At 42.0% G+C, this 26,975-nt stretch overlaps 1 protein-coding gene across 5 annotated transcripts in view; it reads left to right on the top strand.

Moving 5' to 3' along the window:
- Zdhhc20 (zinc finger DHHC-type palmitoyltransferase 20) overlaps window positions 1–26,975 on the top strand; it is a 65,125-nt gene that overhangs the window by 9,856 nt on the left and 28,294 nt on the right. For all 5 annotated transcript variants that reach the window (XM_052733087.1, XM_052733090.1, XM_052733088.1 and 2 more), the window contains exons 2-5: window positions 10,009–10,035; window positions 15,072–15,098; window positions 19,471–19,574; window positions 22,695–22,815. In XM_052733087.1, the coding sequence (XP_052589047.1) occupies window positions 10,009–10,035; window positions 15,072–15,098; window positions 19,471–19,574; window positions 22,695–22,815 (279 nt within the window). The remainder of the gene's footprint in view (window positions 1–10,008; window positions 10,036–15,071; window positions 15,099–19,470; window positions 19,575–22,694; window positions 22,816–26,975) is intronic.

Here is a 26,975-nt window from a genome sequence, read left to right on the forward strand (position 1 = left end):
AAGGAATGCACCACCACATCTGGATTGAATTCTTTCTTATACATTTTTGCTTTTGCCCCCCCCCCCCCCAAGTCTGGAAACATTAAGACTCCACAGTGTTTATTACAAAGGTTAACCCTGATCGTCCTGATGGGCTTTTCAGTAGGATTTCTGGTGGTGAGCATGGGCACTAGGGCCTCCGAATCTTCTGACTTACAGCAACAGGCTTGGTTACTATCAGGGCCAGTTGGACTGCCAAATAGCATTAATCTGGGCCACGTGACCACCACCCTTGCCATGAAACCAGATATGCGACCAGCAAAGTGCTGTTTGCCTAGAAGCAGCCCAGTTTCGGTAATTTGTATCGGGTTCAGTCATCTCCAGGACTCCAGGGAGACACCGTTTACCTTGATCAGGCCCATGCAGCCCGCTCTAGCTGCGGCTGTCTTGTGAAGATGAGCAGATGTGAGTTCCTAACCACACTTCGGTAACACCAGGGGAGGAAAACGAGGGCCACCCTGGTCCTTTTTGTTCCTCTTTTGCGTCTGAAGTACTCTTTGCTGACACCCCTGGCCTGAGACTCCTGGCCATAGTCACGGTGACGCAGCCACAACTGTTTCACAGCTACCATTTCACCCTAGTTTCTTCCTGTCATCAGCAAGACTGTGTGTCGGCATCATGGGTCTCCACCAGTGGGTCACATTGGCATGCATACACATGAGGATATGCTTAGAGCCTCTCCCTCCGCTTCCTGTTCCAAGGATGCGACTCAGAATTTGTGTGCTGATGCCGTGAACTCTGTGCTCTCTTCCCTTGTGGGCAGTTTTCCAGCTACAGCAGTCCACACGACAAGACTGTAACATGGACTTGTCCAAGGCTTTGGCAGCTTCAAGAATTATACTTGCTGTACCATCATAGATGCAGAGAATTTTCAACACCTTTTTTTTTTTTTTAAATCTATAAAACAGTTCTTTTTTGCCGGGTGGTGGTGGCATACACCTTTAATCCCAGCACTCTAGAGGCAGAGGTGAGCGGATCTCAGTGAGTTCGAGGTCAGCCTGGTCTACTGAGGGAGTTCCAAGGATGGCCAGGACTACACAGAGAAACCCTGTCTTGAAAAAAAAAACCAAAAAAAAAAAAAAAAAAAAGAGGTTCTTTTTCACATTTGCTTATTGTGTGTGTGCCATAGCAAGTGTGCAGAGGTCAGAGGACAACATGGTAGAGTTGGTGCCTCCTTCCGTCATGGTGGACCCAGTGATTGAACTCAGGTAGTCAGGCTTGGCAGCAAGCGCTTGTAGCGGATGAGCAATCTGTCTCTCTAGCCCTTCGCCAGCTCTTATGTTGACATGTATTAATGTCCATTAACACCTCCAGCAGCAGTGCCTCCTAAGCCACGGCCATGGGATTTTCATGAAGCTGAATCTCCCTTGAACACAGCCAAGCCTGCACTGGGCAGCCACAAGGAAAGGTTCGATCTTGGTGTTAGTGGCAATATTACTGGTCTGGTTGTCTTAAGATTATTGGATGAACATTGTTAGGTATTCTACTTATTCGTGCTTTGAGTCCTTAAGAAGCCAGAATCTCAAGGAAGAAAGCATACAAATGCTAGGTCAAAGCAAATATTTGTTAAGGAAAAAAGTTATGGGACTGGAGAGATGGCACAGCAGTTAATAAGAGTACTTGCTGCTCTTGCAGAGGACATGGGTTCATTTCCTAGCACCCACATGGCAGCTCACAACCATCTGTCACAATAGTTCTAGGGGATCTGATGCCTTCCTGTCTCCTTGGTGTGAGGTGTGAATGGGGTGAACATACAAAGTGCAGGAAAGTAGTCATGTACATAAAAATAAATATTTTTTTAAGATTGTGGACTAAAATAAATGTGGACTAAAGAGATGGCTCATTGATTAAGAGTACATACTGATCTTGCAGAGGATTTAGTTCCTAGCATCACATTGGGTAGCTCTCAGGTGCCTGTAACTGCTCAAGAGGAACTGATGTCATCTTCTAGGCTCTGCAGAAGGTCACCTACACACACACACACCCATATAGATACAACATATGCATACATATAGTTTAAAAAGTAATTTTTTTGGACAGGGTCTCTTTAAATAGTCCTAGTTTTCCTGGAATTCACTATTTAGAATAGGCTGGCTGGCCTTAAACTCAAAGAGATCACCTGCCTCTGCCTCCCAAGTGCTGGGGCGGGGGGAGAAAAATTTCCTGGGCTGTTGATAGTTCAGCAGGTAAAGGCCCTTTGTAGCTAGAGTTTTCCTGCCTGGCCCACAGTCAGGACAAATCTCTGACACCCGCCAGTCCCACAGCCATTCAGACCCAACCAAATAAACACAGAGACTTATATTGGTTACAAACTGTATGGCCGTGGCAGGCTTCTTGCTAACTGTTCTTACAGCTTAAATTAATCCATTTTTATTAATCTATACCTTGCCACGTGGCTTGTGGCTTACCGATACTTTACATCTTCCTTATCCTGATGGCGGCTGGTAGTGTCTCTCTCACCCAGCTTCCTGTTCTCTCAGTTCTCCTCTCTGTTAGTCCCTCCTATACTTCCTGCCTGGCCACTGACCAATCAGTGATTTATTCATTGACCAATCAGCAACACATTTGACATACAGACCATCCCACAGCAGCCCTTGGTCCCTAACCTGCTGATCTGAGTTCAATTCTTGAGACCCACATGATGGAAGGAGAAAACTGACTCCAGCAAATTGTCCTCTACTTCCCCATGTGCACATGGTACACAAGCTTACATACAAAGTAAGCTTAAAAAAAAAAACTTTAGAGACTGTTAAGACCTTGGGGCTGGTGTGTCGGACTCCTTTTGGCTAAATCTGTGACAATTTGAGCCCAGTTTGGAGAGTGCTTGCTAGCATGCATAAAACCCTAGGTTTGATCCCCAGGACTCCATAAACTGAATGTGTGTGGTAGTTTCAGTATCTATCCTCAGCTGTATAGAGTGTTCAAAGTTAGCTTGGATCACAGGAGAACCTTGTCTGAAAAAAACCAAAAATGGTAGGCATGAGTCTTAACTGAAAACATGAGTGAAAACTTAGGAGATAGTTTATCTTTAAAAGTGCATGCACAGGTCAGGCATTGTGGTGCAGACCTCCCAACACCAGGGGGGCAGAGGCAGGATGATCTCTGAGTTCAAGACCTGCCTGGTTTACATAGTGAGTTCCAGGACAGTCAAGCCCAGACTAGATAGGTAGACTCTGTCTCAAACCACAACAAAAAAGGCATACACAGGGCTGGAGAAATAGCTCAGCTCTAAGAATATTGGGTGTTCTTCAGAAGGCCCAGGTTCAATGTGCAGTACCCACATGGAGCTTACAACTATGCATACTTCCAACTCAAGAGGATTTTGACTCCTCCTTCTGACCTCCAAAGGTACAAGGCATGCATGTGGCCTATAGACATACATGCAGACAAAATACTCATGCACACAGAATAATGTTTTGTTTTTCGAAACAGGGCTTTTCTGTGTAGCTTTGGAACCTGTCCTGGAATTCGCCCTGTAGACCAGGCTGGCCTGGAACTCATGGAGATCTGTCTGCCTCTACCTCCTGAGTGCTGGGGTTAAACATGTGTGCCACCACAGCCTGGCACAAAATAAATTTGTTTGTTTCCGAGACAGGGTTTCTTCTCTGTGTAGTTTTGGTGCCTGTCCTGGATCTCGCTGTGTAGACCAGGCTGGCCTCGAACTCACAGAGATCCGCCTGGCTCTGCCTCCCGAGTGCTGGGATTAAAGGTATGTGCCACCACTGCCCGGCCACAAAAAAAAATTTTTTTTTTTCTTTTTGGTTTTTCGAGACAGGGTTTCTCTGTGTAGCTTTGCGCCTTTCCTGGAACTCGCTTTGGAGACCAGGCTGGCCTCGAACTCACAGAGATCCGCCTGGCTCTGCCTCCCGAGTGCTGGGATTAAAGGCGTGCGCCACCACCGCCCGGCCACAAAAAAAAATTTTTAAGAGTACGTAAACTGTAGAAATACATCACAGGTAGAAAAGGGTGTGGCCTGTTGATGTACTAGACTATCATTTACTAGAAAATCCCAACAACTCCTCAAAAAAGCCACTAGAACTGAAAAGTAAACTTAGCAAAATGACAAGATAGAAGGTTAGTAAAACTCACTAGTATTTTTAGTAATATCATTTCTAATAACATCAAAAATGAAAATTTAGGAGTGAATCTAGCATAATAGATGCACATTTTATGTACTGATGGGATAAAAAATCTAAAAGGGAGATAGTGTATTAATGGAATGTAAGACAGTAGTATAAAGATGTCTGTTTTCCCCAAATTGATCTATAAGATTAACTTAGACAAAGCCAAGTAGGCTTTAAAAAATATTTTTGTGTGTGGATGTTTTGTCTGCGTGGATGTTTGTGCACCATGTGCATGCAGTGCTTGTGGAGGCCAGAAGAGGGCAGCAGATCCCCTGGGACTGCAGTTATGGGTGGTTGTGAGCTGCCTTGTGGTGCTGGGAATGGAACCTAGGTGCTTTGGAAGAGCAGTCAGTGCTTCTAACCTGAGCCATATCTCCAGCCTCCAAGGAAGCTTCTTGGTTTTGTTTTTTTAAAGAAACAAAAATGTATATGGAAATGCATACCCAAAAGTAGCCAAACCACTTTTGTGAAGAGTGACTTGGATAGTTGACACCTGTTCCCAGCCAGAATGCTGAGAACATACTGATGATAATTGCTTTTCTAGTTGGTTATTGTCACCAGTGATTTGGATTGGGCGTTTACCACCTCTTACCTAAATAATTGAAAACGGGCTCACATAGATTTGCAAAAGTAGCAAGATCACTTTATTCAAATAAAAATAAAACGGTGCATATTATTACAGAGTGTTACACTGTCAAGACAGACACTAGGCCATGTGAGTGAATACTAAAGGGCCCAGTTATTTGGGACTTTTATTTAGGAGGCTCGAGAGTAATTTGGTTCCTAAGGAGCATAGTGAGGGTGTTGATAGATGGATGATATAATAAGTTTTCTACATGTATGCCTGGTCTCATAATACATCTGGTTTTAATTGTACACATGCTCAATCTTGTGTAAACATAAATGGTAAGTAGTGGATTCTTCTAGGGTCACAACATGCACCCAAAACCAGTTAAGACCAGACTGGCTCTTCAGTTATTCATACTCACATACATGAGGAATACATTTGAATAGAAACTAAGTTCATTTGTTACTAGGAGGGAGGAAACCTACTGTTGCTCAGAGTTGAGTAAGTTTAGCCTGGTGCAGGGGGGTTCAGCAGTTGCTAGGTGCATTTTTAGGAGAGAAGTGTGTGCTCGCAGGATGTGCAGATGAAGGAGCTAGGCTGCCAAGTGCATTATTACAAGAGATGTGTGTGCATAACCAAAACCAAATGCAATCCTAGGCCAAATGGTCTGTTTGCCTGCACATATCTATTTGTCCCAAGAGATTTTTTTTTCTGCCATAGTGATGATGTGAAGTCTGATTTGCTCTAAGAGTGTTGTTTTTGTTAGTAGCAGCCTTGTGTTTATAGCCCCTTCCTTCACACCCCTTCCTATCTTTGTGACTAAGTCTGGCTTTGTACTCCTGATCATCCAGCCTTAACTCCCAAGTGTTAAGATTCCAGTAGAGTGCCACCACTTAGGACTCCTGCTCCCTCTCTGAAATGTGTGGGTGGGTACTGAGACTGTCTCACTTGGATACCAGGGTGGCCTTGACCTCATTAACCTTACAGCCTCTGGAACATGGAAACATGCTGCCATGCCCAATTTTTAGTGCTACTTGTGATTGCATTAAAAAAGCCACATTGAGTGATTGATCCATACTGCCTAGTCTTGTCTGAGTATGGGTTATCCTCCAGTGGTTAGAATTGCCTACTTCTCAGAATGGTAAAAACTTTGAGAATGTGCTTCTGTATTTGATGACTAGTCACGTTTCATTCTCACTCAGCATTTCCCTACTTCATGACTATTTTCTATAAAGGACCTCTCAGTCTGTTGTAGCTAGAGTTTTCCTGCCTGGCCCACAGTCAGGACAAATCTCTCTCACCCGCCAGTCCCACAGCCGCTCAGACCCAACCAAGTAAACACAGAGACTTATATTGGTTACAAACTGTATGGCCGTGGCAGGCTTCTTGCTAACTGTTCTTATATCTTAAATTAACCCATTTCTATAAATCTATACCTTGCCATGTGGCTCACCAGCATCTTCACATGCTGCTTGTCATGCAGTCCCGCCCCCCCCCTTCCTGTTCTCTCAATTCTCCTCTCTGTTAGTCCTGCCTATACTTCCTGCCTGGCCACTGGCCAATCAATGTTTTATTTATTGACCAATCAGAGCAATTTGACATACAGACCATCCCACAGCAGTCTGTCAAATTAAAAACTGCTTTATTATTAGGAAAACACTACTTGTATGATAGAGAATAATGACTCATTCCCTGTAGGAGTCTATTTGTTCAGACCTGCTTTTGTGGTTCTCATACCAAATAAAATGTTTTTACTTGGGCTGGAGAGATGGCTCACTAGTTAGGAGCACTTGCTGCTCTTCCATAGGACCTGGGTGTGGTTCCCAGCACCCTCATGGTGGCTCACAGCCACCTGTAACTTCAGTTCCGGGGAGTCCAACCCCCTTTTCTGGTTTCCATAGGCCCCAGGCACACATGCAGTACACATTCATAACATTCAAGCAGAACACTCTTACACTAAAAATAAATCTTTTAAAAAGTGATTTTACTTGTGTAAGCTTCTATGTTTCTTATATTTCTTCCTAGGAGTTTGTTTTTAGGTGCTTTTCTCCTTCTGAAATGTCCCCTGAGCCTTAGGTGTGAGGTTGTGGTGTGTGTGTTTTACCTGGGGATGAACACCCCACAGTTAGTTCTTCTCTGCATTTTGACCAGTTGTGGCTTTCTGTAATTTCCATCTGCTGGTTTAAGTTTTTAAATTCTGTATATTTGTACCTGTGTGTCTGTTGGGGAAGGGTGTGTGTGTGCACATGAGTGCAGGTGACCTCGGAGTTCAGAAGGGGATGTCCTGTCTCCTAGAGATGGAATACAGGCAGTTGTGAGCTGCTAGACATGGATGCTAGGAACTTCAGGTCCTCTGTAAGAGCAGTGTGCACTCTTAACTGCCCAGCCATCTGCACCCCATTTCTTCAATTACTACTTCTAGATAACCTTTCAAAAGGGAAAGATACGGATTTCTGCATATCAGTTTTTACATACACACTCCCTTTTTAAAAAATTTTATATGCATGTCTGTATGAGGATGCCAGATACCCTGAAACAGGAGTTATAGACAGTTGTGAGCTGCCATATGGGTGCTGGGAATTGAACCTGGGTCCTCTGAAAGGACCCAGTGCTTTTAACTGCTGAGCCATCTCTCCACCCCACCACACCCTTTTTAAAAACAATATTGCTTTTAGTTTTTTCTTTGAATATCTAGGAATGCATACTTATTATATAACCTATAGGTAGATCATGTTTGCTTTTTGTTTTTTTTTTTTGTTTTTTGTTTTTTTTTTTGAGACAGGGTTTCTCTGTGTAGCTTTGCGCCTTTCCTGGGACTCACTTGGTAGTCCAGGCTGGCCTCGAACTCACAGAGATCCACCCGGCTCTGCCTCCCGAGTGCTGGGATTAAAGGCGTGCGCCACCACCGCCCGGCGCTTTTTGTTTTTGAGACAGTCTGATATAGTCCAGACTGGCTTTGGAACTCAGAACCTTGCTGTGACTTTGAACATGTGATCCTCCTGCCTCCATTTCATTGCTGGCTTTGGAACCCAGTTTCATGCTTGGTAGGCCAGCACTGTACCAACTGAGTTACATCTCAATTCTCCTTTTCAGTTTCATTAAAATTATTTTGCATTTATTTATTTATTTGGCTTTTTGTCACAGGGTCTCTCTGTGTACTCCTGGCTGTCCTGGAACCTGCTCTGTAGACCAGGCTGGCCTGGAATTCACAGAGATCTGCCTACCTCTGACACCTGAGTGCTGGGATTAAAGGTGTGTACCACCATGCCTGGCTCACTTAATTTAAAAATACATATATATTGATTGTATGTGTATGAGTATTTTGCCTTCATGTATGTGCACCACGTGCATGCCTGGTTCCCTGGAGATCAGAAGAGGGTATTGGATCCTCTGGAGCTAGAGTTACAGATGGTTGTGATCCACTGTGGGTGCTGGGACTCAATCCTGGTTCCCCTGGGGGTCAGAAGAGGGTATTGGATCCTCTGGAGCTAGAGTTACAGATGGTTGTGATCCACTGTGGGTGCTGGGACTCAATCCTGGGGCTCCCAGAGAGCCACTAGTGCTCTTAACCAATGAGCCATTGCTCCAGCCCTGGCATTTACTCCACCTTTTTTTGTGGGTGATGGTGATTGGATCTGTGTGCCATGCACACATCTGGACGGAGTTGGTTCTTTCCTATGCAGAGCCAGGCTTGGAGGCAAGCCCCTTCACCTGTGGAGCCACCTCACCAGCCCTCAATTTTTAAATTTTTATTTGATTTTTTAATTGGTGTGGCAGGTGTAATACTCAGGAATTTTCATTCAAATGATGGTATATCCAGGGCATTATCTTTTTAATGTAGCTAAGGGAGATGATGAGGCCAGGAGCCTTACCTAACATCTCAGATGGGTTGAGAAACCTTATGCTTCTGTAAAGTGTATTTAAAAGAAAAGTAATGATCAAAAACTTGTCTTAAATCTGATGTTAATTGGACTATGTCTTTAGTGTTATGCTGGTGGGCAAGTAAAGTAAATTTATTTTTGGTTTGTTAAGAAAGTATCCATATAGTCCCATTTCCACCCACCCCCCAAGACAGGGTTTCTCTGTGTAGTTTTGAAGACCAGGCTGGCCTTGAACTCACAGAGATCCGCATGCCTCTGCCTCCCGAGTGCTGGGATTAAAGGCGTGCGCCACCACTGTCTGGCTAGTCCTGTCTTATCTAGAGATTTTAGTTCAGATTTGATTTTACTTAAGTCCTGCTGATGTATATATTATTCTTTGAGTCTTAAAATATGGAATAGATGAGAGATGCTATAGGAGAAGAGGAGGATTGTGAGAGAATGAGATGTGGGAGTGAATAGCAGTAACAAAAGTGTGGTTTTTATTCTGGAAGTGGGGCTCAGGAAAGCTTTAGAGAGGAAGGAGAGTTCACACTGAGCTCTGAAAGGTGGATAGGAAGGACCATAGGACTTGTGAAGTTGTGTTCTGTAACACATTTGTTCAGAATAGACCAGAAGCGTGAGCAAGACAGAGGACTGGATTATGGTAGGCCTTTAGTGCTGGCTACCCTGAAGACTGGGCTTTATTCTGGAAGTGACACAGTTGCTGAAGAGTATTCAGCTGTCAGATTTGCTGGTGGTGAGGGTGTTAAACTGATCTGGGCAGGTGCCTTAAGTGTTGCATTTGAGGGAGGCAAGGAAAGAGGTGGGAGGACTGGAGCAGTGACGCCTTTGAAACAGACTTGGACTCAACTCGACCTAAACGCTTTTGGATCATTCCCACGTTTTCAGGCATTGTAGAATGCCTCCAGTGTACTCAAAGGGGTAATAGAAGATGGGGCCTGAAGAGAGAACTCAGTGGGCTTGCTCTTGCAGAGGACCTGGGTTCATTTCCCAGGACCCATATTGCAGCTCACAACAATCTGTAACTCCAGTTCTAAGGGATCTGCATGGGGGCTGGGGACAGGCACATGGCCCTGTGTTTTCGCAACCAGAACTTTACAGACTGAGCCATCTCCCAGGCCCAGAAGAAAATTTTGAGTACAGTTTTCAGAAAGAGGTTGGTAAGGTGTACTATATTCTAATGAAAGAACAGTCCTTTCCTTGCTGTGGGATTAAGGAAAGCACTAAAGAGCTCCATCAACACACCTGAAGTTTAAAGAGGTCTAAAAATTTTAAGTAGTTGTATTGTTAATGATAAGGAATGTTTTTGAAGTTTTATGAAGATGAAATAAGGTAAATATTCAACTTGAAATAAAATTCATGTATAAAGTATATTTTTTCATATTTTTTCTTCTAGTTACTATTTCTGGAAAAGGAGAAAACGGTAAGAGTCTCTTAGTCTCACTTGAAGTAGAGTCGCTTGTAACCATGTACTTTTTATTTAGTGGTGAGTGCGTGTGTTTTTGTTTTCCTAAAAGAAAATGTGTATCTTTAACTTTTAAGTAACTAAAAGGAGAGAATGCTGGGTTTCTTCCCAGGCACACAGTATCTTAAATGATTGACTTCACCATGTTTTGTAAGGCTCCCAGGACTACTCTGTGTAAATTTGTGCTTTGCTGCCTTGTGTGTTCCTCAGAGCTCTGTCTATTTCAATTCTAATAGCAATTGTTGTTTTGATGGTTTTTGTTCTTTTGGGGAACCCACCACCCAGCTCCCAAATAAATCATATACGGAGGCTTATCCTTAATTATAAATGCCTGGCCTTAACTTGGCTTGTTACTTGTCAGCTTTCCTTAACTTAAATTATCCCATCTATCTTTTGACACTGGGCTTTTCCCATTTCTTGTTTCTGTAAATCTTACTCTTATTCTGTGGCTGGATGTGTAGCTGGGTGGCTGGTCCCTGGAGTCCTCCTCCTTCTGGCTACTTCTTTTCTCCTCCCAGATTTCTCCTTCTATATATTCTCTCTGCCTGCCAGCCCCACCTATCCTTTCTCCTGCCTCACTATTGGCTGTTCAGTTGTTTTTTTTTTTTTCTTCCAGACAGGGTTTCTTTCTGTGTAGTTTTGCGCCGTTCCTGGATCTCGCTCTGTAGACCAGGCTGGCCTCGAACTCACAGAGATCCGCCTGGCTCTGCCTCCCGAGTGCTGGGGGATTAAAGGCGTGCGCCACCACCGCCCGGCCTATTCAGTTCTTTATTAGACCATCAGGCGTTTTTGACAGGCACAGTAGCACAACTTCACAGTTAAACATATGTAACATAAACAAAAGTAACACACCTTAAAATAATATTCCTCAACATTTTCCTCTTTCATCTAAATAAAAAGAAAGGTTTAACTTTAATGTAGTAAACTTTAATGTAGTAAAACTATATACAACAAAAACAGTTAACAAGTAAGATTATATTTATAATCTGTCCATTTACATTCAGCAAATTCAGAGAAAGCAGTCTACCATTCATCCATCTTAGTGACTCCAAAGTTTTATATATAATTTGCTTTCTATCATAACTAAGGAAAATTGCAACTATAACTATCTAGTCTTCAACTCCATCAAAGACCCAGAAGGATGTAATATTATCTAACAACAGAGACATCTAACTGCCTAGAGAGTCACCCAAAGTTCCTCTGCAGTGTTGAGGCATCCATTTTCAGCCTACAGGCCCACAGTATCTGGCAGACTTCTCAGTGAAGCAGGAATTTTGAAGGACTATCCTGCCTTGTTTGGTAAAGTTCAGCAATTCATTTTCCTGTGTGTCCTGCATGTCTGCTCTGCAGCACATTGTCAGGAGTCAAAGGCAAGAGTAGTTTCTTTGCCTGGTGGCTTACTTTGCCACAATGAAAGCAAACTCCATAAGGAGTTTCTTCAGTGTCCATCATCTTCTCTGAAATAAATTGGTACTGTCAGGAACAGATGTGTCTCTTTATCATGAAACACTTTGTTAACAAAACATTTTAAATGCCATATTCTGTAGGTCTTTGAAAGGTTTGAAGATCATCTTTCTATCTAAAATATATCTCTATATGACCTGAAAAGCATACCTACCATATCTACAAATTTGATTGTTATAAATGATTAACCATTAACCTATGTTTCCTGATTTTCCTATATAGTTTCTAATAACAGCTTTCAAAAATTAGAATTTTACCTTATAACTTTTTTTTTTTTTTTTTTTGGTTTTTCGAGACAGGGTTTCTCTGTGTAGCTTTGCGCCTTTCCTGGATCTCGCTCTGTAGACCAGGCTGGCCTCGAACTCACAGAGATCCACCTGGCTCTTACTCCCGAGTGCTGGGATTAAAGGCACCTTATAACTTTTTAAATAAATTTCATATATTCTTAAACAAGAATAGAAATATATATACAATATGTTGTAACAAAAATAACCTTAAATTGTTATTAATATATAAAAATTCTTTAAATAAGAATAGAAACATATATACAGTGTAACAAAATTAATTTTAAATTTGTATTAATATACTATATTTTCCTAAATGATAACAAACATCCATAGCCCATCATATAACCATCATATACCTCCCAGCTCTTGGGAATGTGGGCTTAGTTTTCTCCATATTGCTTCCTGCTGTGGATGAAGTATCTTTAGAGTCCCAGAGAGAAAATTTTGAGATGATGACCAAGTCCTGGGAAGGGTAGCAATAACCTTTCCTGATAGATTATCACCTGTCAAGTTTCAGGAGGTCTCACCTGATAAAATCTGATCCATATTATTGCTGAAGGAATCCACTGCCTCTCACCTCCTGTGGAAACAAAACTCCAAAGCATTTTTTATTTCCATTTGACAAATACATTTTTTTGACTTTTTTTTTTTTTTTTTTTTGGTTTTTCGAGACAGGGTTTCTCTGTGTAGTTTTGGTGCCTGTCCTGGATCTTGCTCTGTAGACCAGTCGAGCCTGGAACTCACAGAGATCCTCCTGGCTCTGCCTCCCGAATGCTGGGATTAAAGGCATGTGCCACCACTACCCAGCTTCTTTTCCTTTTCTTAAGCTTACGCACATTGTTAAACATACTGTAACCTGTTTAGAGGTTTTTCCGTCTGGCTCTCTTTTACTTTTACTGTATATCTCTAGTCTTTTTTGACCTCACGAGCAAACTTTAGACTGCTAAGGTACACCTGGATCCTCCGAGTGTGGCTCTCGGCTGGCTCTACCTGATTCTGGGGTCATGAAAGCCAAGCCTAAAACACATGTCCTGGTCTGGAGGTAGGTGACCAAAGACTGCGTTACACTTTCCTAGCTTTGGGGGCTGGGACCTTACCTGCCTGTAGGTGTTTTTTCCACTTAACTTGCCATTTTTCATTTAGCCACTGCCTGCTGGCTGAACAGCAGCACCTCTTAAGCCATGTCCTTTTTCTTTTTCTTTTTTACTTTTCAAGCTTTCTCAGGCCCTATGGGAATTGTTTGTTGGTTGTTTTTGTTCTTGAGGGGTGGCCACCATCCAGCTCTCAAATAAGTCACATACAGAGGCTTATCCTTAATTATAAATGCCTGGCCTTAGCTTGGCTTGTTGCTTGCCAGCTTTCCTTAGCTTAAATTCTCCTGTCTACCTTTTGCCTCTGGGCTTTTCCCATTCTCTTACTTCTGTAAATCTTACTCTTAGTCCGTAGCTGGCTGTGTAGCTGGGTGGCTGGCCCCTGGAGTCCTCCTCCTTCTCTGGCTACTGCTTTTTCCTCCCAGATTTTTCCTATATATTCTCTTTGCCTGCCAGCTCCACCTATCCTTTCTCCTGCCTTGCCATTGGCCATTCAGCTCTTTATTAAACCATCAGGTGTTTTAATATCACAGTAACACAGCTTCACAGAGTTAAACAAATGCAATATAAACAAAAGTAACACACCTTAAGATAATATTCCCCAACAGCAGTCTTCACTGGACTGAGGGGAGATCTGCTTTCATAATGCCTAAATCTAGGGATGGTTCCATTGTTCATGTATTTGTTCAAAATAGCACGTTATTACTCACAGATATTTAATCAAATAACCAGACTTTAAATTTGTAATATTAGGTCAAGGGAATAAAAGAGTTTATAATGACTAGTCAAACAATGCCTAGGGGGAAAGATCTTTTCTAAGAATTTCATTAGAATTAAAGAAAACTTTAGTTTTAGTAATACCATTGAAATAAAACTTTAAAAATAAAATTAGATTTTAACATACAAGGATTTTTAACATACAGAGGATTCTAAAACTATTGAACAGTTAACAGTTATTAATATTTATTTCATTTTAGTTTTATTTTTAAAAGACAGGGTTCTCTGTGTAGTTCTGGCTTTCCTGGAACTCACTTTATAGACCAGGCTGGCCTTGAACTCACAGATATCCACCTGCCTTTGCCTCCTGAGTTTGGGGATTAAAGATGTGTGCCACCACACCTGGCTAATAAAAACTTTAAAAATAGTACAGAATGGAAAAAGATGGAAGAGGAAGTACCTTTTCTGTGTTGACTACCCCAATTTGAGAGCTTTACATGTATACATGAATTATTACACTCTTTCCCTAAATAATGTATGCTTACTGTGTGTCAGTTAAAAGGAAATAGGAAATGTGTGTAGGCCAGAGGTCAGTCTTGGACGTCTTCCTCAGGAACTATCCACCTTGGTTTGTATTATGTTCTCTCTTTGCATCCAGCCTTGTCCAGATGTCTCCTCTTACACCCCATCCCGAATGTCACTGATTGGGCAGCCAGGGATCTGCCTGTAACTAATACCCAGAATTAGGATTATATATGCTTGCCTCCAGCACATAGTGTAACTGGAGGCGGAGCCTTTCTGTCCCCTTCACCTGTTCCCAAATTAACACACAGAAGCTTATATTAATTATGAATGTTTGACCAGTGGTTCAGGCTTATTACTAGCTAGCTCTTACTATTAAATTAACCCATTTCTATTTATGTATCGCCACATGGCCTGTGGCTTACTGGGTCTTTCACATCTTGCTTCTTGGGTGTCTTGCAGCTTCTGCCCCAACTTGATCGATGCTTGTTTATCTCCATCCTCAGTTTGAATGTCCCGCCTAACCTTATTCTGCCTCACCATTGGCCAAACAGCCTTATTTATCAACCAGTGAGAGCAGCACATATTCACAGCGTACAGAAAGACATCCCACAGCACATGGAGCCATCTCCCAGGCCCAGAAGAATTTTTTGAGTATAGTTTTCAGAAGGAGGTTGGTAAGGTGTACTGTATTCTAATGAAAGAACAGTCCTTTTCTTGCTGTGGGATTAAGGAAAGCACTAAAGAGCTCCATCAACACACCTGAAGTTTAAAGAGGTCTAAAAATTTTAAGTAGTTGTATTGTTAATGATAAGGAATGTTTTTGAAGTTTTATGAAGATGAAATAAGGTAAATATTCAACTTGAAATAAAATTCATGTATAAAGTATATTTTTTCATATTTTTTCTTCTAGTTACTATTTCTGGAAAAGGAGAAACAGGTAAGAGTCTTTTAGTTTCATTTTAAGTAGAGTCTCTTGTAACCATGTACTTTTTATTTAGTGATGAGTGCATGTGTTTTTGTTTTCCTAAAAGAAAATGTGTATCTTTAACTTTTAAGTAACTAAAAGGAGAAAATGCTGGGTTTCTTCCCAGGCACACAGTATCTTAAATGATTAACTTAGCCATGTTTTGTAAGGCTCCCAGGACTACTCTGTGTAAATTTGTGCATTGCTGCCTAGTGTGTTTTTCAGAGCTCTATTTCAATTCTAGTAGCAGTCTTCACTGGACTGAGGGGAGATCTGCTTTCATAATGCCTAATTCCTAGGGATGGTTCCATTGTTCATGTATTTGTTCCAAACAGCACATTATTACTCACAGATATTTAATCAAATAACCAGACTTTAAATTTGTAATATTAGGTCAAGGGAATAAGAGTTTATAGTGACCAGTCAAACAATGCCTGGGGGGAAAGATCTTTTCTAAGAATTTCATTAGAATTAAAGAAAACTTTAGTAGTACCATTGAAGTAAAACTTCAAAACTAAAATTAGACTTTAACATACTGAATCCGAGAGGATTCTAAAACATTTGAAACAATTGAACAATTAACAGTTATTAATATTTTTAATTTTCTCTTATTTTTGGTTTTTCAAGACAGGGTTTCTCTATGTAGTTCTGGCTGTCCTGGACTCACCTTGTAGACCAGGCTGACCTTGAACTCACAGATACCCACCTGCTTCTGCCTCCCAAGTCCTGGTACTGAAGGCATGTGCCACCACTCCTGGCTTAATATTTAGATTTATTCCTGGAGATAATCATGCCTGATTATTTAAAGTTGCCCTTAAGTCTAATTTTCAGTAACAGAAGAAACGGATTCAGTTTTGGTAGTCCTGCAGAATTATTTTACGTATGTTGAAAGTATAGACACAAAATGCAGGGAATTTCTGAAGATTTTGTTTTGTTCATTTTGAGGCAGAGTCTTTCGTGTAGTTCCAGCTTGCCAGGACTTGCTTTGTATCTTAAACTTCAGATTCCCCGGTATTTGTCTTCAAATGGTGAAGTTACATATATATATATATATATATATAACATGCTCAGCCTCCAAACACCGGTGTCACGGCCATATACCATCTGCTCAGCCTTGACATTATATTTTCAAAGTTCTCTTTTGTGCTATTATATATGTCTTGAGGTTTTTTTAAACCATGTCTTAAAGAATATTTTCTTCTTTTTTCCTCTTGTTAAAGGCTATCTTGAAGTTTTATGAAACGTTGAGTCACAGGTGATTTTTGAACACAGACTTTGATTTATAGATTTAGATTTTTCTTAGAGCTTTAATTTGTTTGCAGATATTTTTACTTTATATATTTATTTTTTCACGTTGTGTGTGTGTACACATGAGCGCACGCTCATGAGTAGATCACCAGAAGACAACTTTGGGGTTGGTGCTCTCCTCCTCTGTGGGCCGAACTCAGTTTAAAGGCGAGTGCCTTCGCCTGCTGAGCCGTCTTGCCAGCCCACTTTTATATACGTGACTAGAAGTCTGCCTCTTAACATCACATAAGCTGGGTGTGGTGGCACATAATCTCAGCACTTGAGAGGCTGAGACCAAGAGCATTATGAGTTTCAGGCCAGCCTTGTCTACACAGTAAGTTTAGGACCAACCCAAGCTATATATCAAGACCCTGTTGCCTCCAATGATGGCACACACCTTTAATGCCAGCACTTGGGAGGCAGAAGCAGGTGGATCTCTGAGCTTGAGGCCAGCCTGGTCTACAGAGGGAGTTCCAGGACAGCCAAGGCTACACAGAGAAACCCTGTCTCAGGAAAAAAAAAAGGGAGAGAGTACAGAAGGGCAGCTCAGTAGTAGGCTACTAAGGCAGGTGCACACACACACACACACACACACACACACACACACACACACACACACACGACCCTATATGGTCCTCAGCCCTCCAGCTCCCCCAAAGAAAAAAACCACAAATCACATAACTTTGAATTCAGTTAAAAGCACTATTTTCTTTTATTTACTAGTTATTGTGTATTAATTAGATCCCAGGAATTGTGCTAAGAGCTTAATTTTATTTAACTGAAAATGTGTTTTAAAGTGAACTATTTTGTGTACATGGAGTGTAGAAATTTCCTGAAGGAATAGTAAATGTTAAAAGAAGAGTTCAAGAATCTGTTTATGCTAGTCTTAGTTATAAGTAATTAAGAAGTTTAAAGTACTTTGGTGTATGTGACATCTGTCTTAAAACTAGTACTGTATAGACCAGTGGTTCTCAACCTTCCCAATGGTGTAGCCCTTTAATACAGTTTCTTGTGCTGTGGTGACCCCCAATCATAAAATTATTTTTGTTGCTACTTTATAACTATAATTTTGCTACTGTTATGAATTGTAATGGCAATATTTTTTGGAGGTAGAGGCATGTCGAAGAGGTTGTGGCCCACAGGTTGAGAACCGCTGTTGTAGATGACTTCTAGCTTGATTGATGCGGGCAAAAAATGAATGCAGGAAGTACTGGTTCAATACCACTTGCCAGTCATTGAACGGCCTCAGAGCTGGTGTCAGAGAAGGGAGCTAAGCTCCCAAATGTGTTTCCAAGGGAAAACCGATGAATTAGTGTTTTCTGAGTCTACAGGATAGACCAGGACATTTGGCCTGGAGGGTACAGACAGCAGAGAAATGCAGCTCACTGAGAAGTCGGCATTTTTAGTGTGGACGATGTATTAGTGGAAATGGAAAGGAAGAGTGCTTAGATACAGAAGGAAGTCGTGATTAGGGTTTCATTTCAAGTTCAGATGCTGGCAGGGAAATCGAACTGACTAATAAATGCTGACTGAGAAAGTGGAGGAGAACAATTGCCCGTGACAGAAGTGAGGAACTTTAGAAATGAAGTTCTGAGAATGGAGAGAACTTTTGAGGAGGAGATGACATTTAATCTGACTTTAGAAATGAGTAGAGTTCAAACTTGTCATCTTCAGAGTGTATATGTGGAACATTTCACACCAAAAAAAAAAGGGAGTTTAGCTCTGGTCATTGGTTCTCCCTTCTTAGAAAAACTAAACCTAGCCGGGCGGTGGTGGCACACGCCTTTAATCCCAGCACTCAGGCAGAGCCAGGCGGATGGATCTCTGTGAGTTCGAGGCCAGCCTGGTCTACAGAGCGAGATCCAGGACAGGCACCAAAACTACACGGAGAAACCCTGTCTCGAAAAACTACAAAAACAAAACCAAAACAAAAAACAACAACAACAAAAAACCCACCTACTTGTTTCAAATAGAAAAACTACAGAACGCAACAAAAGGCTCAACATTACATCAGTGAGGTGATAGTTGGAGTCCCAGATGTCAAATATGACACTAATCTACTTGGAAAAGACTATGGTAGAAATTCACAGTGGCCAGCTTTTTCTTGTTAGCCTGTGTTGAACGAGAGAATAAATTTCAGAATACTCTAACCCAGACAGTAATTGAGTTACTCAATTTTATTCATTATTTTTGGTGATAGTAAAAACTTTTTTTGCTTTCTGTTTCCAATTCCCCTTGACTTAATGCTCATGGTGATGCGTCCTTTTAAGTAATTTTTAAGTCCTTGAGAATTAACATTTAAGGAAAACTGTAAGTTACAGTGAGTGGCCAGCTGTGGGGCACGTTGTTACACTGGCTCTCTAACCATCCTAGCACGAGGGGAGCAGAGGCAGGAGGGTCATGAGTTCAAGGCCAGCCTGTCAAAAACTCTCTTTCAAAAATTCAGGCCAGCAGTGGTGGTGCATGACTTTAATCCCAGCATTTTGGAGGCAGAGGCAGGTGAATCTCTGTGAGCTCAAGGTCAGCCTGGTCTACAAAGTAAATTCCAGGACAGCCAGGGCTGCCACACAGAGAAACCCTCAAAAAACAAACAGAACAAAAATTCAAACCCAGTTGGGAGTGATAGCACACACTTTTAACCCCAGCACTCAGAAGGTAGAGTTGGAGGCCAGCCTGGGCTACACAGTGAGTGCCAGGACAGCCTGGGCTGTGTAGAGAGACACTGTCTCAAGAAAGGAAGGAAGGAAACCCAACCCAGTGTGCAAACATGTGCAAACGTGTTTTCAGCTCAGATCCTCAACAATGAATACAATCAAGTCTCGCCAAATGTAGCCTTATTCATAAAGTTATGGTTTATAAATAAAGTTTATTTTATAACTTTACATCCTGAAATATAAGAATAGAATACTCTTACTGCTGTATCATATAGATAAAGGAGTTTATGTATTTAAATGAAAGTTTTTATTAAATCAGGTCTTGTGACCATATTGTTGTAATGTAGTACATTTTCTTGTTTCTACCTGGACTCAATGAAATATTGTTTGTTTTTATTTACCAGGAAAGACCGTTGTTTACCTTGTGGCTTTCCATCTGTTCTTTGTTATGTTTGTATGGTCCTATTGGATGACAATATTCACATCTCCCGCTAGCCCCTCCAAAGAGGTAAATTTTATGTTGTCAAATTGTCAAATGTTTTAACTGATTACAGAATAATATTACCTTTGTTGCCTATGTTAAAACCTTGCATGATACATTTGTTGTTTGCATTTGTAAAATCCCTTGGTAATGTGAATGTGAGTCATTGGCTTGTTCTCAGCATAGTTTACTGACAGCGTAGTAAATGTTTAATTGTACTAACACTTTTCTGGCATGCTGGATTTTTTTAAAACACTGGAGTAAAAAGTTGAGGGTTGGAATTGAGTTAGGGAATTAGGATTGGTTTTTAGAAACTCTTCTATCATATTTTCTCAGCCATGAAAAAATGTGATATATCTAAATCACATGTGACTATGGAAGACAGTTATTCAGGGTTCATCTTGCTGTGACTGCATTTCTCTGCTTGAGGATGCATTTGGAAAATAGTACAGGTAAACATTTAAATGCAGTAGGTTTTACACTTGGTGTCTCTCTTGCCTTGACACAGATGAATTCTTCCTTCACTGAAATTTAGAATAGCAAGGTGATTAAGCCACTTCTCTAAGCTGGGTATGGTACACTCCTAATAATGTAGCTTTCAGCAGAAAGATCGCAAATTCAAAGCCAACCTTGGACGCAGTGAGACCCTATCCCTTTATCTTAAGAGTTTCTGTTGCTGTGCAGAGACACCTGGAAGATGGGAGGCCCTGGGAGAACATAGAAAGAAGAGCAACTGAGTTGGTACTTGGTAGGAAAATGTTTCTAAAATGAACCCAGCTGGCCTTAGTGGCCCATAATCCCAGCACTGGGAATGTGGAGAAAAGAGGATTGTACATTCAAGGCCAGCCTGAGCTGCATAGCACAACCCTGTCTCAAAAGAAATAAACTAAGCCGGGTGTTGGTGGCACACGCCTTTAATGCCAGCACTTGGGAGGCAGAGACAGGTGGATCTCTGTGAGTTGGAGGCCAGCCTGGTCTACGGAGCAAGTTCCAGGACAGGCTCCAACGCTACACAGAGAAACCCTGTCTCAAAAAAACAAACAAAAAAGAAATAAACCAGAGGACTCCATGATGTTTTTTGTGTATTTTGTTGTTGCTCTGGTTTGGTATTTTTTGTCTTTTTAGGTCGTTTTGATTTTTGGCTTTGGTTTTTTGTATATTTGTTTGTTTGTTTGTTTTAAGAGAGAAAGGAAGAACATAAAGTTGGTAGGGAGGTAAGGAGGATCTAGGAGTTTGGAAGGGAAAGAATATGATACATTATATGAAAAACTACTCTTAAGACCCTGCCCCCCCCAATAAAAAAACAACGTAAAGCCAGAAACACCTCTGAAAGGAGTATCTCGTTGAGGAAAAGAGATTATAGATGAGGTGATGAACCCTGGTAATTCTGGAGAGAACAGCACAGTTGGTTGGCTTTTTAAAAATGAAAAATGATGGGGCTGGAGAGAGAGCTCAGCAAGTAAGAGCATGGGCTGCTCTCCAGAGGACCCGGGTTCAATTCCCAGCACCCATGGCAGATGGTGGCCCAAAAGCCCCATCAGCTCCAGGGGATCCAGTACCTCTGGCCTCTGCTAACACCTACACTAACATGCATATACCCACATGCAGGCATATACCTACATGTAATTAAAAGAAAAAAGTAAAATTTAAAACAACGAAAAGTGTGAGCAAATGACTTTTTGATCTCATTGAGGCACTTAGAAAAACACAACATGGGACTCCTTGCCAGGGATCTCACTATCACCGGAGCATATCAACCTTTGTCTATCCTTGTAAAAATTAAAAATTTCTCTAGAATTTAACTCTGGTTAGAGAAGCTTCTTTTTGTAGAGGATGGCAGCATTTCCGGCAGAGACACAACTGCTCAAAGCCCTGAGAAGAAATGATTTGCTAGTGCTCAGCCCCAAATGGGGCATCTGAATCACTACCTCTAAGCCCAGGGAGCATTGGGAGGAACAGGTGAAAAGACAGAGTCGAGAGAGCAGGGCGGTGGTGGTGCACGCCTTTATTCCCAGCACTTAGGAGGCAGAGGCAGGCAGATCTCGTGAGTTCGAAGCCAGCCTGGTCTACAGAGAGAGTTCCAGGACAGCCAGGGCTCCAATGCTACACAGAGAAACTCTGTCTCAAAAAAAAAAGAGTGGAGGACAAGGGGTCTGGGGAGAAGATGGTGGTGGCTCATGCCTTTAATCCCAGCACTTGCAGGCAGAGGCTAGCCTGGCAGCCTGGTCTACAAAGTGAGTTACACAGAGAAACTCTGTCCTGTCCTGCCCCCCCCCAAAAAAGAGAGAGACTCTGGCTCAGAAAATAGAAATTGAAGAAAACACATAACACTGATCACTGGCCTCTACACACACGCACACGCACATGTACACAGCATTAGTACATATGTGCATATACACACCATGAGCACATACATATACCACCATATATATAAACATATGCACGTGAAGAAGAAAAACACTTGGATTATTTTAATTTTATCTATATCATTATATAATTTTCTTTTGTCAGATGAGATACTCTGTAGCTCAGGAATTCACTCATGACAGTCCTTTAAGGCTGCCTTCTAAGTACTAGGATTACAGACATGAGCCACCATACCTAGCTGATAGTAACTTAAAAAAAAGAAAAAATACTTGGTGTCACTAGGCAGTCATTCTACCACTAAGCCATATTCCCCAGTCCCCAGTATTTTTTTTACTGAATGAAAAGATGTGTTAAACTATTTTTTATTAAGGATTTTAATTTTATCTGTAAAAGGCAAAGGTGTAAAAATAATGGAATTTCTGCCCTCTCCTGTCATTAATAGGAAGTACTAACTCTTTTATTTTTTTTCCAAGACAGGGTTTCTCTGTATAGCCCCAGCTGTCCTAGAACTCACTCTATAGACCAGGCTGGCCTTGAACTCACAGAGATCACCCTGCCTCTGCCTCCTGAGGGCTGGGATTAAAGGCTTGTTGCACCACTGCCCAGCTTAACACTTTTAATCTGTGCCGTTTTGTTAGGATGTACATCAAGTTAAGTTGGAAACAAGTTTTGTTTTCATGAAGCAGAGTATTTGGGGATCCTCCCCCTCTTTTAGATGAGACTTTTTCTCAGCACACTGGCTGAGAATTATCATTGAGTAGTTGCTTTCTCTCTCTCTAGTTCTACTTGTCAAACTCTGAAAAAGAACGTTATGAGAAGGAATTCAGCCAAGAAAGACAGCAAGACATTTTGAGAAGAGCCGCAAGAGACTTGCCTGTCTACACCACATCAGCTTCAAAAGGTAAGCGACGGGGTGGACTTGGCAGAGGAGTTGAAAGGTGTGTCTCTGTCAGGATAGAGCTGCTTGGCTGGACTAGTCACTGAATGGCACACCAGGCACATGGGTTCCCGTTTAGTGTATCTCGCGTGGTGTTTCAGATGTAAATGGATAGTCACCTGTATAAATTCGGGTTCTTAGAGGGGTTCACTCTAATGTGAATCTGGGTTTAGTTTGTCTTGTTGCCTGTTTTCATCTAACAATTAGCCTTCTTGACTAAAGCTTTCAGGTATTGTTCCTAATACACTATCATCTGAAAATTCTGGTTTGAATTTAGCTATTCTGTGTCCTGAATAATAATAAAAAGAAGTCAAGAATGTATGAAAAATGGGAAGAAGTAAAGACAGCGGGGAAGAAATTGACCAAAATAAGACTTTGTGAGGCCATGAACTATGAACTGTGTGCTGGCTCATCTTATGTCAACATGGCACAAGCTAGGATCATCAGAGTGGAGGGAGCTTCAGTTGAGAAAACGTCTCCATAAGATGGGGCTGTGGGCCAGCCTGTTGAGCGTTTTCTTAGTTAGTGGTTGATGGGTGAGGGCCCAGCCCATTGTGGGTGGGGCCAACCTTGGGCTGGTAGTCCTGGGTTCTATAAGAAAACAGGCTGAGCAAGCCAGTAAGGAACACTCCTCCATGGTCTCTGCATTAGCTCCTGCCTCCAGGTTCCTGCCCTGTTTGAGTTCCTGTCCTGGCTTTCTTCAGTGATAAGACTGGATGTGGAAGTGTAAGCCAAATAAACACTTCCCTCCCCAACTTGCTTTTGGTCATGGTGTTTCACCACAGTCATAGAAACCCTAACTAGGACAGTTCATTTGCCTGGTTCCAACCTGCCTGTTTCCTCTGAGACTCTGCTCTTCCTAAGGGTTAGTTGAGACAGCAGCTTCCTGTCTTTGATAGAGAGGCGTCAGAGGTGCTGAGCTGATCACATTACTGTAGGAAATTGTTTTAATTATAAATAATAGCAGCTTAATGGTTTGAGTTCTACACATAAAAACTCACTTAAACTCACAGTAACCCATGGGGTAGATACTGTATCCTAGGATAATCTTGTCCCAATAGTGAGAACTAGCCCAAGATGCTGTGAGACCAGTGAAAAGCAGCAGAGAAGTCAGAGCACAGGTTGGGGGTTATTGAGGGACTTTCTGAAGGAAGTATGGGCCTACGCAGTAGCAACACCGAATTGACTAAGGTGACGTAGCCTGAGTTGTGTGGCTCAGACTGGTCTGGGATTAGATCCCCCTGCTGTGGCCTCTGCAGGACTCGGATGGAGTCAGGTACAGTCCAGGCGTTTGAATGCAGTTATAAAGATCCACATGATTAGTCCATTTATAGCATGGTAGCAGACTGCAGGAAAAGCCAACCGTGATGACTCAGAGTTCCTGCACTATGACTCAGGGTGGCAGTAGTTTGTCAAATTGAATCCCTAGTGACACAGGTTGAATTACTGTGATCACACAAGGCTGTATGTGAAGAAAACAGAATTTGAATCCAAGTACTCTTAATTTCAGAACCCAGTGGGCTTCTCAGTGACAGAGCACACATAAAGGAAGCTTACTTTGGGGGCTGCGTATAAATCTTGACTGGTCTTACATAGTGAGTTCTAGGCTAGCCACAGTTACATAATGAGACTCTGTCTTTTAATAATAAGAAGAAGGTTTTGATTATCTGCAATATTATGGGGGTGGGTATTGGGATTTTAAAGATTAAAACAGGACAGTGGTTTGGAGAGATGGCTCAGGGGGTAAGATGATTGCTGTGCTAGCATGAGACCTGAGTTTGACTCCCTAACATCTATGTAAAAATCCCAGTGTTGCAGTGAGTGTCTGTAACCCTGCAGGGTGGGGACAGGCACTTCCTGACAGCACGAGCCAAAACAGCCAGCTTCCTGCTCAGTAGATCCTGTGTCAAGGCAATGGAGGACAGACTGGTGTCCGCATGAGTGTACACTGTACATATACCACACCACACACACAGACAACACATGATAAGAGATCGAATTAGCATATTAAAGTACACGATTGTAAGCTGGGTGTGGAGGCACACACTGTTAATCCAGCACTCAGGAGGCAGAGGCAGAGGCAGGCAGGCGGATCTCTGCGTTCAAGACCAGCCTGGTTTACAAAGTGAGTTCCAGGACAGTCAGGGCTACACAGAGAAACCCTCTCTCAAACAAAACAAAAACAACAAGAGCAACAAAAAAATCAAAGCAAACACCATCTAATGTAGATTAAACCCTCCTGTTTCCTTTACTAGTGCTGTGCAAGTCACTTAAACAGTTGAGTTACATCAGTATCAACAGAAGCCAGGGCCTGATGCTGCCAGCAGTACACTCTCCAGAGTTCTTTCAGAGGCTTTAGGGTCAAGCCAGCATCTGTGACTTACATCACAGAGTTTCAGGATGAGTCCATGTGAAGCAGAGTGGGTGTTTATTAACAAAAAGTTTTATGGGGCTTTAGAGATGAGTGAGCGATAGGTTAAGCGTTCTTTCTGCTCCTGTGGAGGCCAAGTTTGGTTCCCAGTCTCCACATCATGTGGCTCCAGGGGAAACCAACGCCCTCTCCCAGCCACCACAGGCACCTCTGCCCGCATGCACATACTCATGCCAACACACACATACACATAATTAAAAATAAAAAGTCTTCTTAAAAGTTTTTTGCTATAGATACACACTAGTGCTAGAGAGGGTTCAGGCTTAGGAGAAAGACTGCTCTGCACACAGGAGTGGGTGTGGGCTTCTTGGGAAGGAGTTACTTTTCTGTGTCTGGGTTTTGAAGTTACGTTGTTAAAACCTTTTAAGAGATTAGGTAAAGGTGTTTTGGCATACTTTTTTTTAATAAATGAGACTATTATGTGATTTATGAGGTACATTGTACAGATTTCAGACTGAAAAGATAAAAACAAGCTGGGCGGTGATGGCGCACACCTTTAATCCCAGCACTCAGGAGGCAGAACCAGGCGGATCTCTGTGAGTTACAGGCCAGCTTGGTCTACAGATCAAGATCCAGGACAGGCACCAAAACTACACAGAGAAACCCTGTCTCGAAAAACTTTAAAAAAAAAAAAAAAAAAAAAAAAGGAAACAGATTTCCATTTAAAGTCTAGTGTCATGGAAACAGACGACAGGTTTGCTGTGTTCACCTTTACTTCTGGAAGTGGGCAGTATTTGTCATAGTAGGAACTCCCAAGTGTTCATTGAACAGATGGAAGAACACCCCGTCCACACCCTGCTCTATTTCTGTCTCTGGCACTGTCCTTTTCTGGTTGCTCTATACAAGAAACTGAGGTTTCCTTTGATTGCAACTCTTTTTAGCTTTATCTGCTCATTTGTTAACTGCAGTTTTCTTTCTTCCTTTCTCCCTCCGTCCCTCTTTTAGACAGGATTTCAGTATGTAGCCCTAGAACTCGAAATGTAGATCATGCTAGCCTTGAACTCACAGTAATCCACCTGCCTCTGCCTTCCAAGTGCTGAGTTAAGTTCTTGCAACACCACATCCAACTCCAACCCATTTTCTTGTAGGGCCTGTTTGATTTCATTCCCATCCCTGTTCTAAATATGTCACAGCTGTCACAGGCAGAGTGGAGGGAGGATGGAGAGGCAGGGGACATGAGGTGGTTGGCTTCTTTCTGATCCTGAGCTTGCTCCCCATGTAGTCTTGGCATTAGTGGTGCCATTTTCAGCTTGCTGTCTTTTCCTTAACGGAATATGTGTTTAGTGTGGGAAATCATGTTCTGCAGAATAGTGCACTATACAGACATACCGTAAAGTATTTAGCCATTTCATGTATAAAATTATTCCTCGGGACTTGGCTCAGTAGTTAAGAGCACTGGCTGCTCTTCCAGAGGACCCAGGACTTCCTAGCACCCACATGGCAGCTCACAACTGTCTATAATTTGAGTTCCTAGGGATCTGATGCCCTCTTCTGGACTTCAAGGCTACCAGGCATGAACAAGTTGTACAGAACATACATTCATGCAAAGCACTCATTCACAAAAAAAGAGATTATTCTGGTGTTTTATCATTTAAAATAGCTGTAATGAGCATTCATATTTGTTACTTTTTAAAGATTTATTTTTAACTCGGTATAGGGGTGTGTGTGTGTCTGCATGTAGATATGTGTACTG

The sequence above is a fragment of the Peromyscus californicus genome, unplaced genomic scaffold, assembly GCF_007827085.1.
Source record: "Peromyscus californicus insignis strain IS unplaced genomic scaffold, ASM782708v3 Scaffold_12__1_contigs__length_115047231, whole genome shotgun sequence".
Lineage (NCBI taxonomy): Eukaryota > Metazoa > Chordata > Mammalia > Rodentia > Cricetidae > Peromyscus > Peromyscus californicus.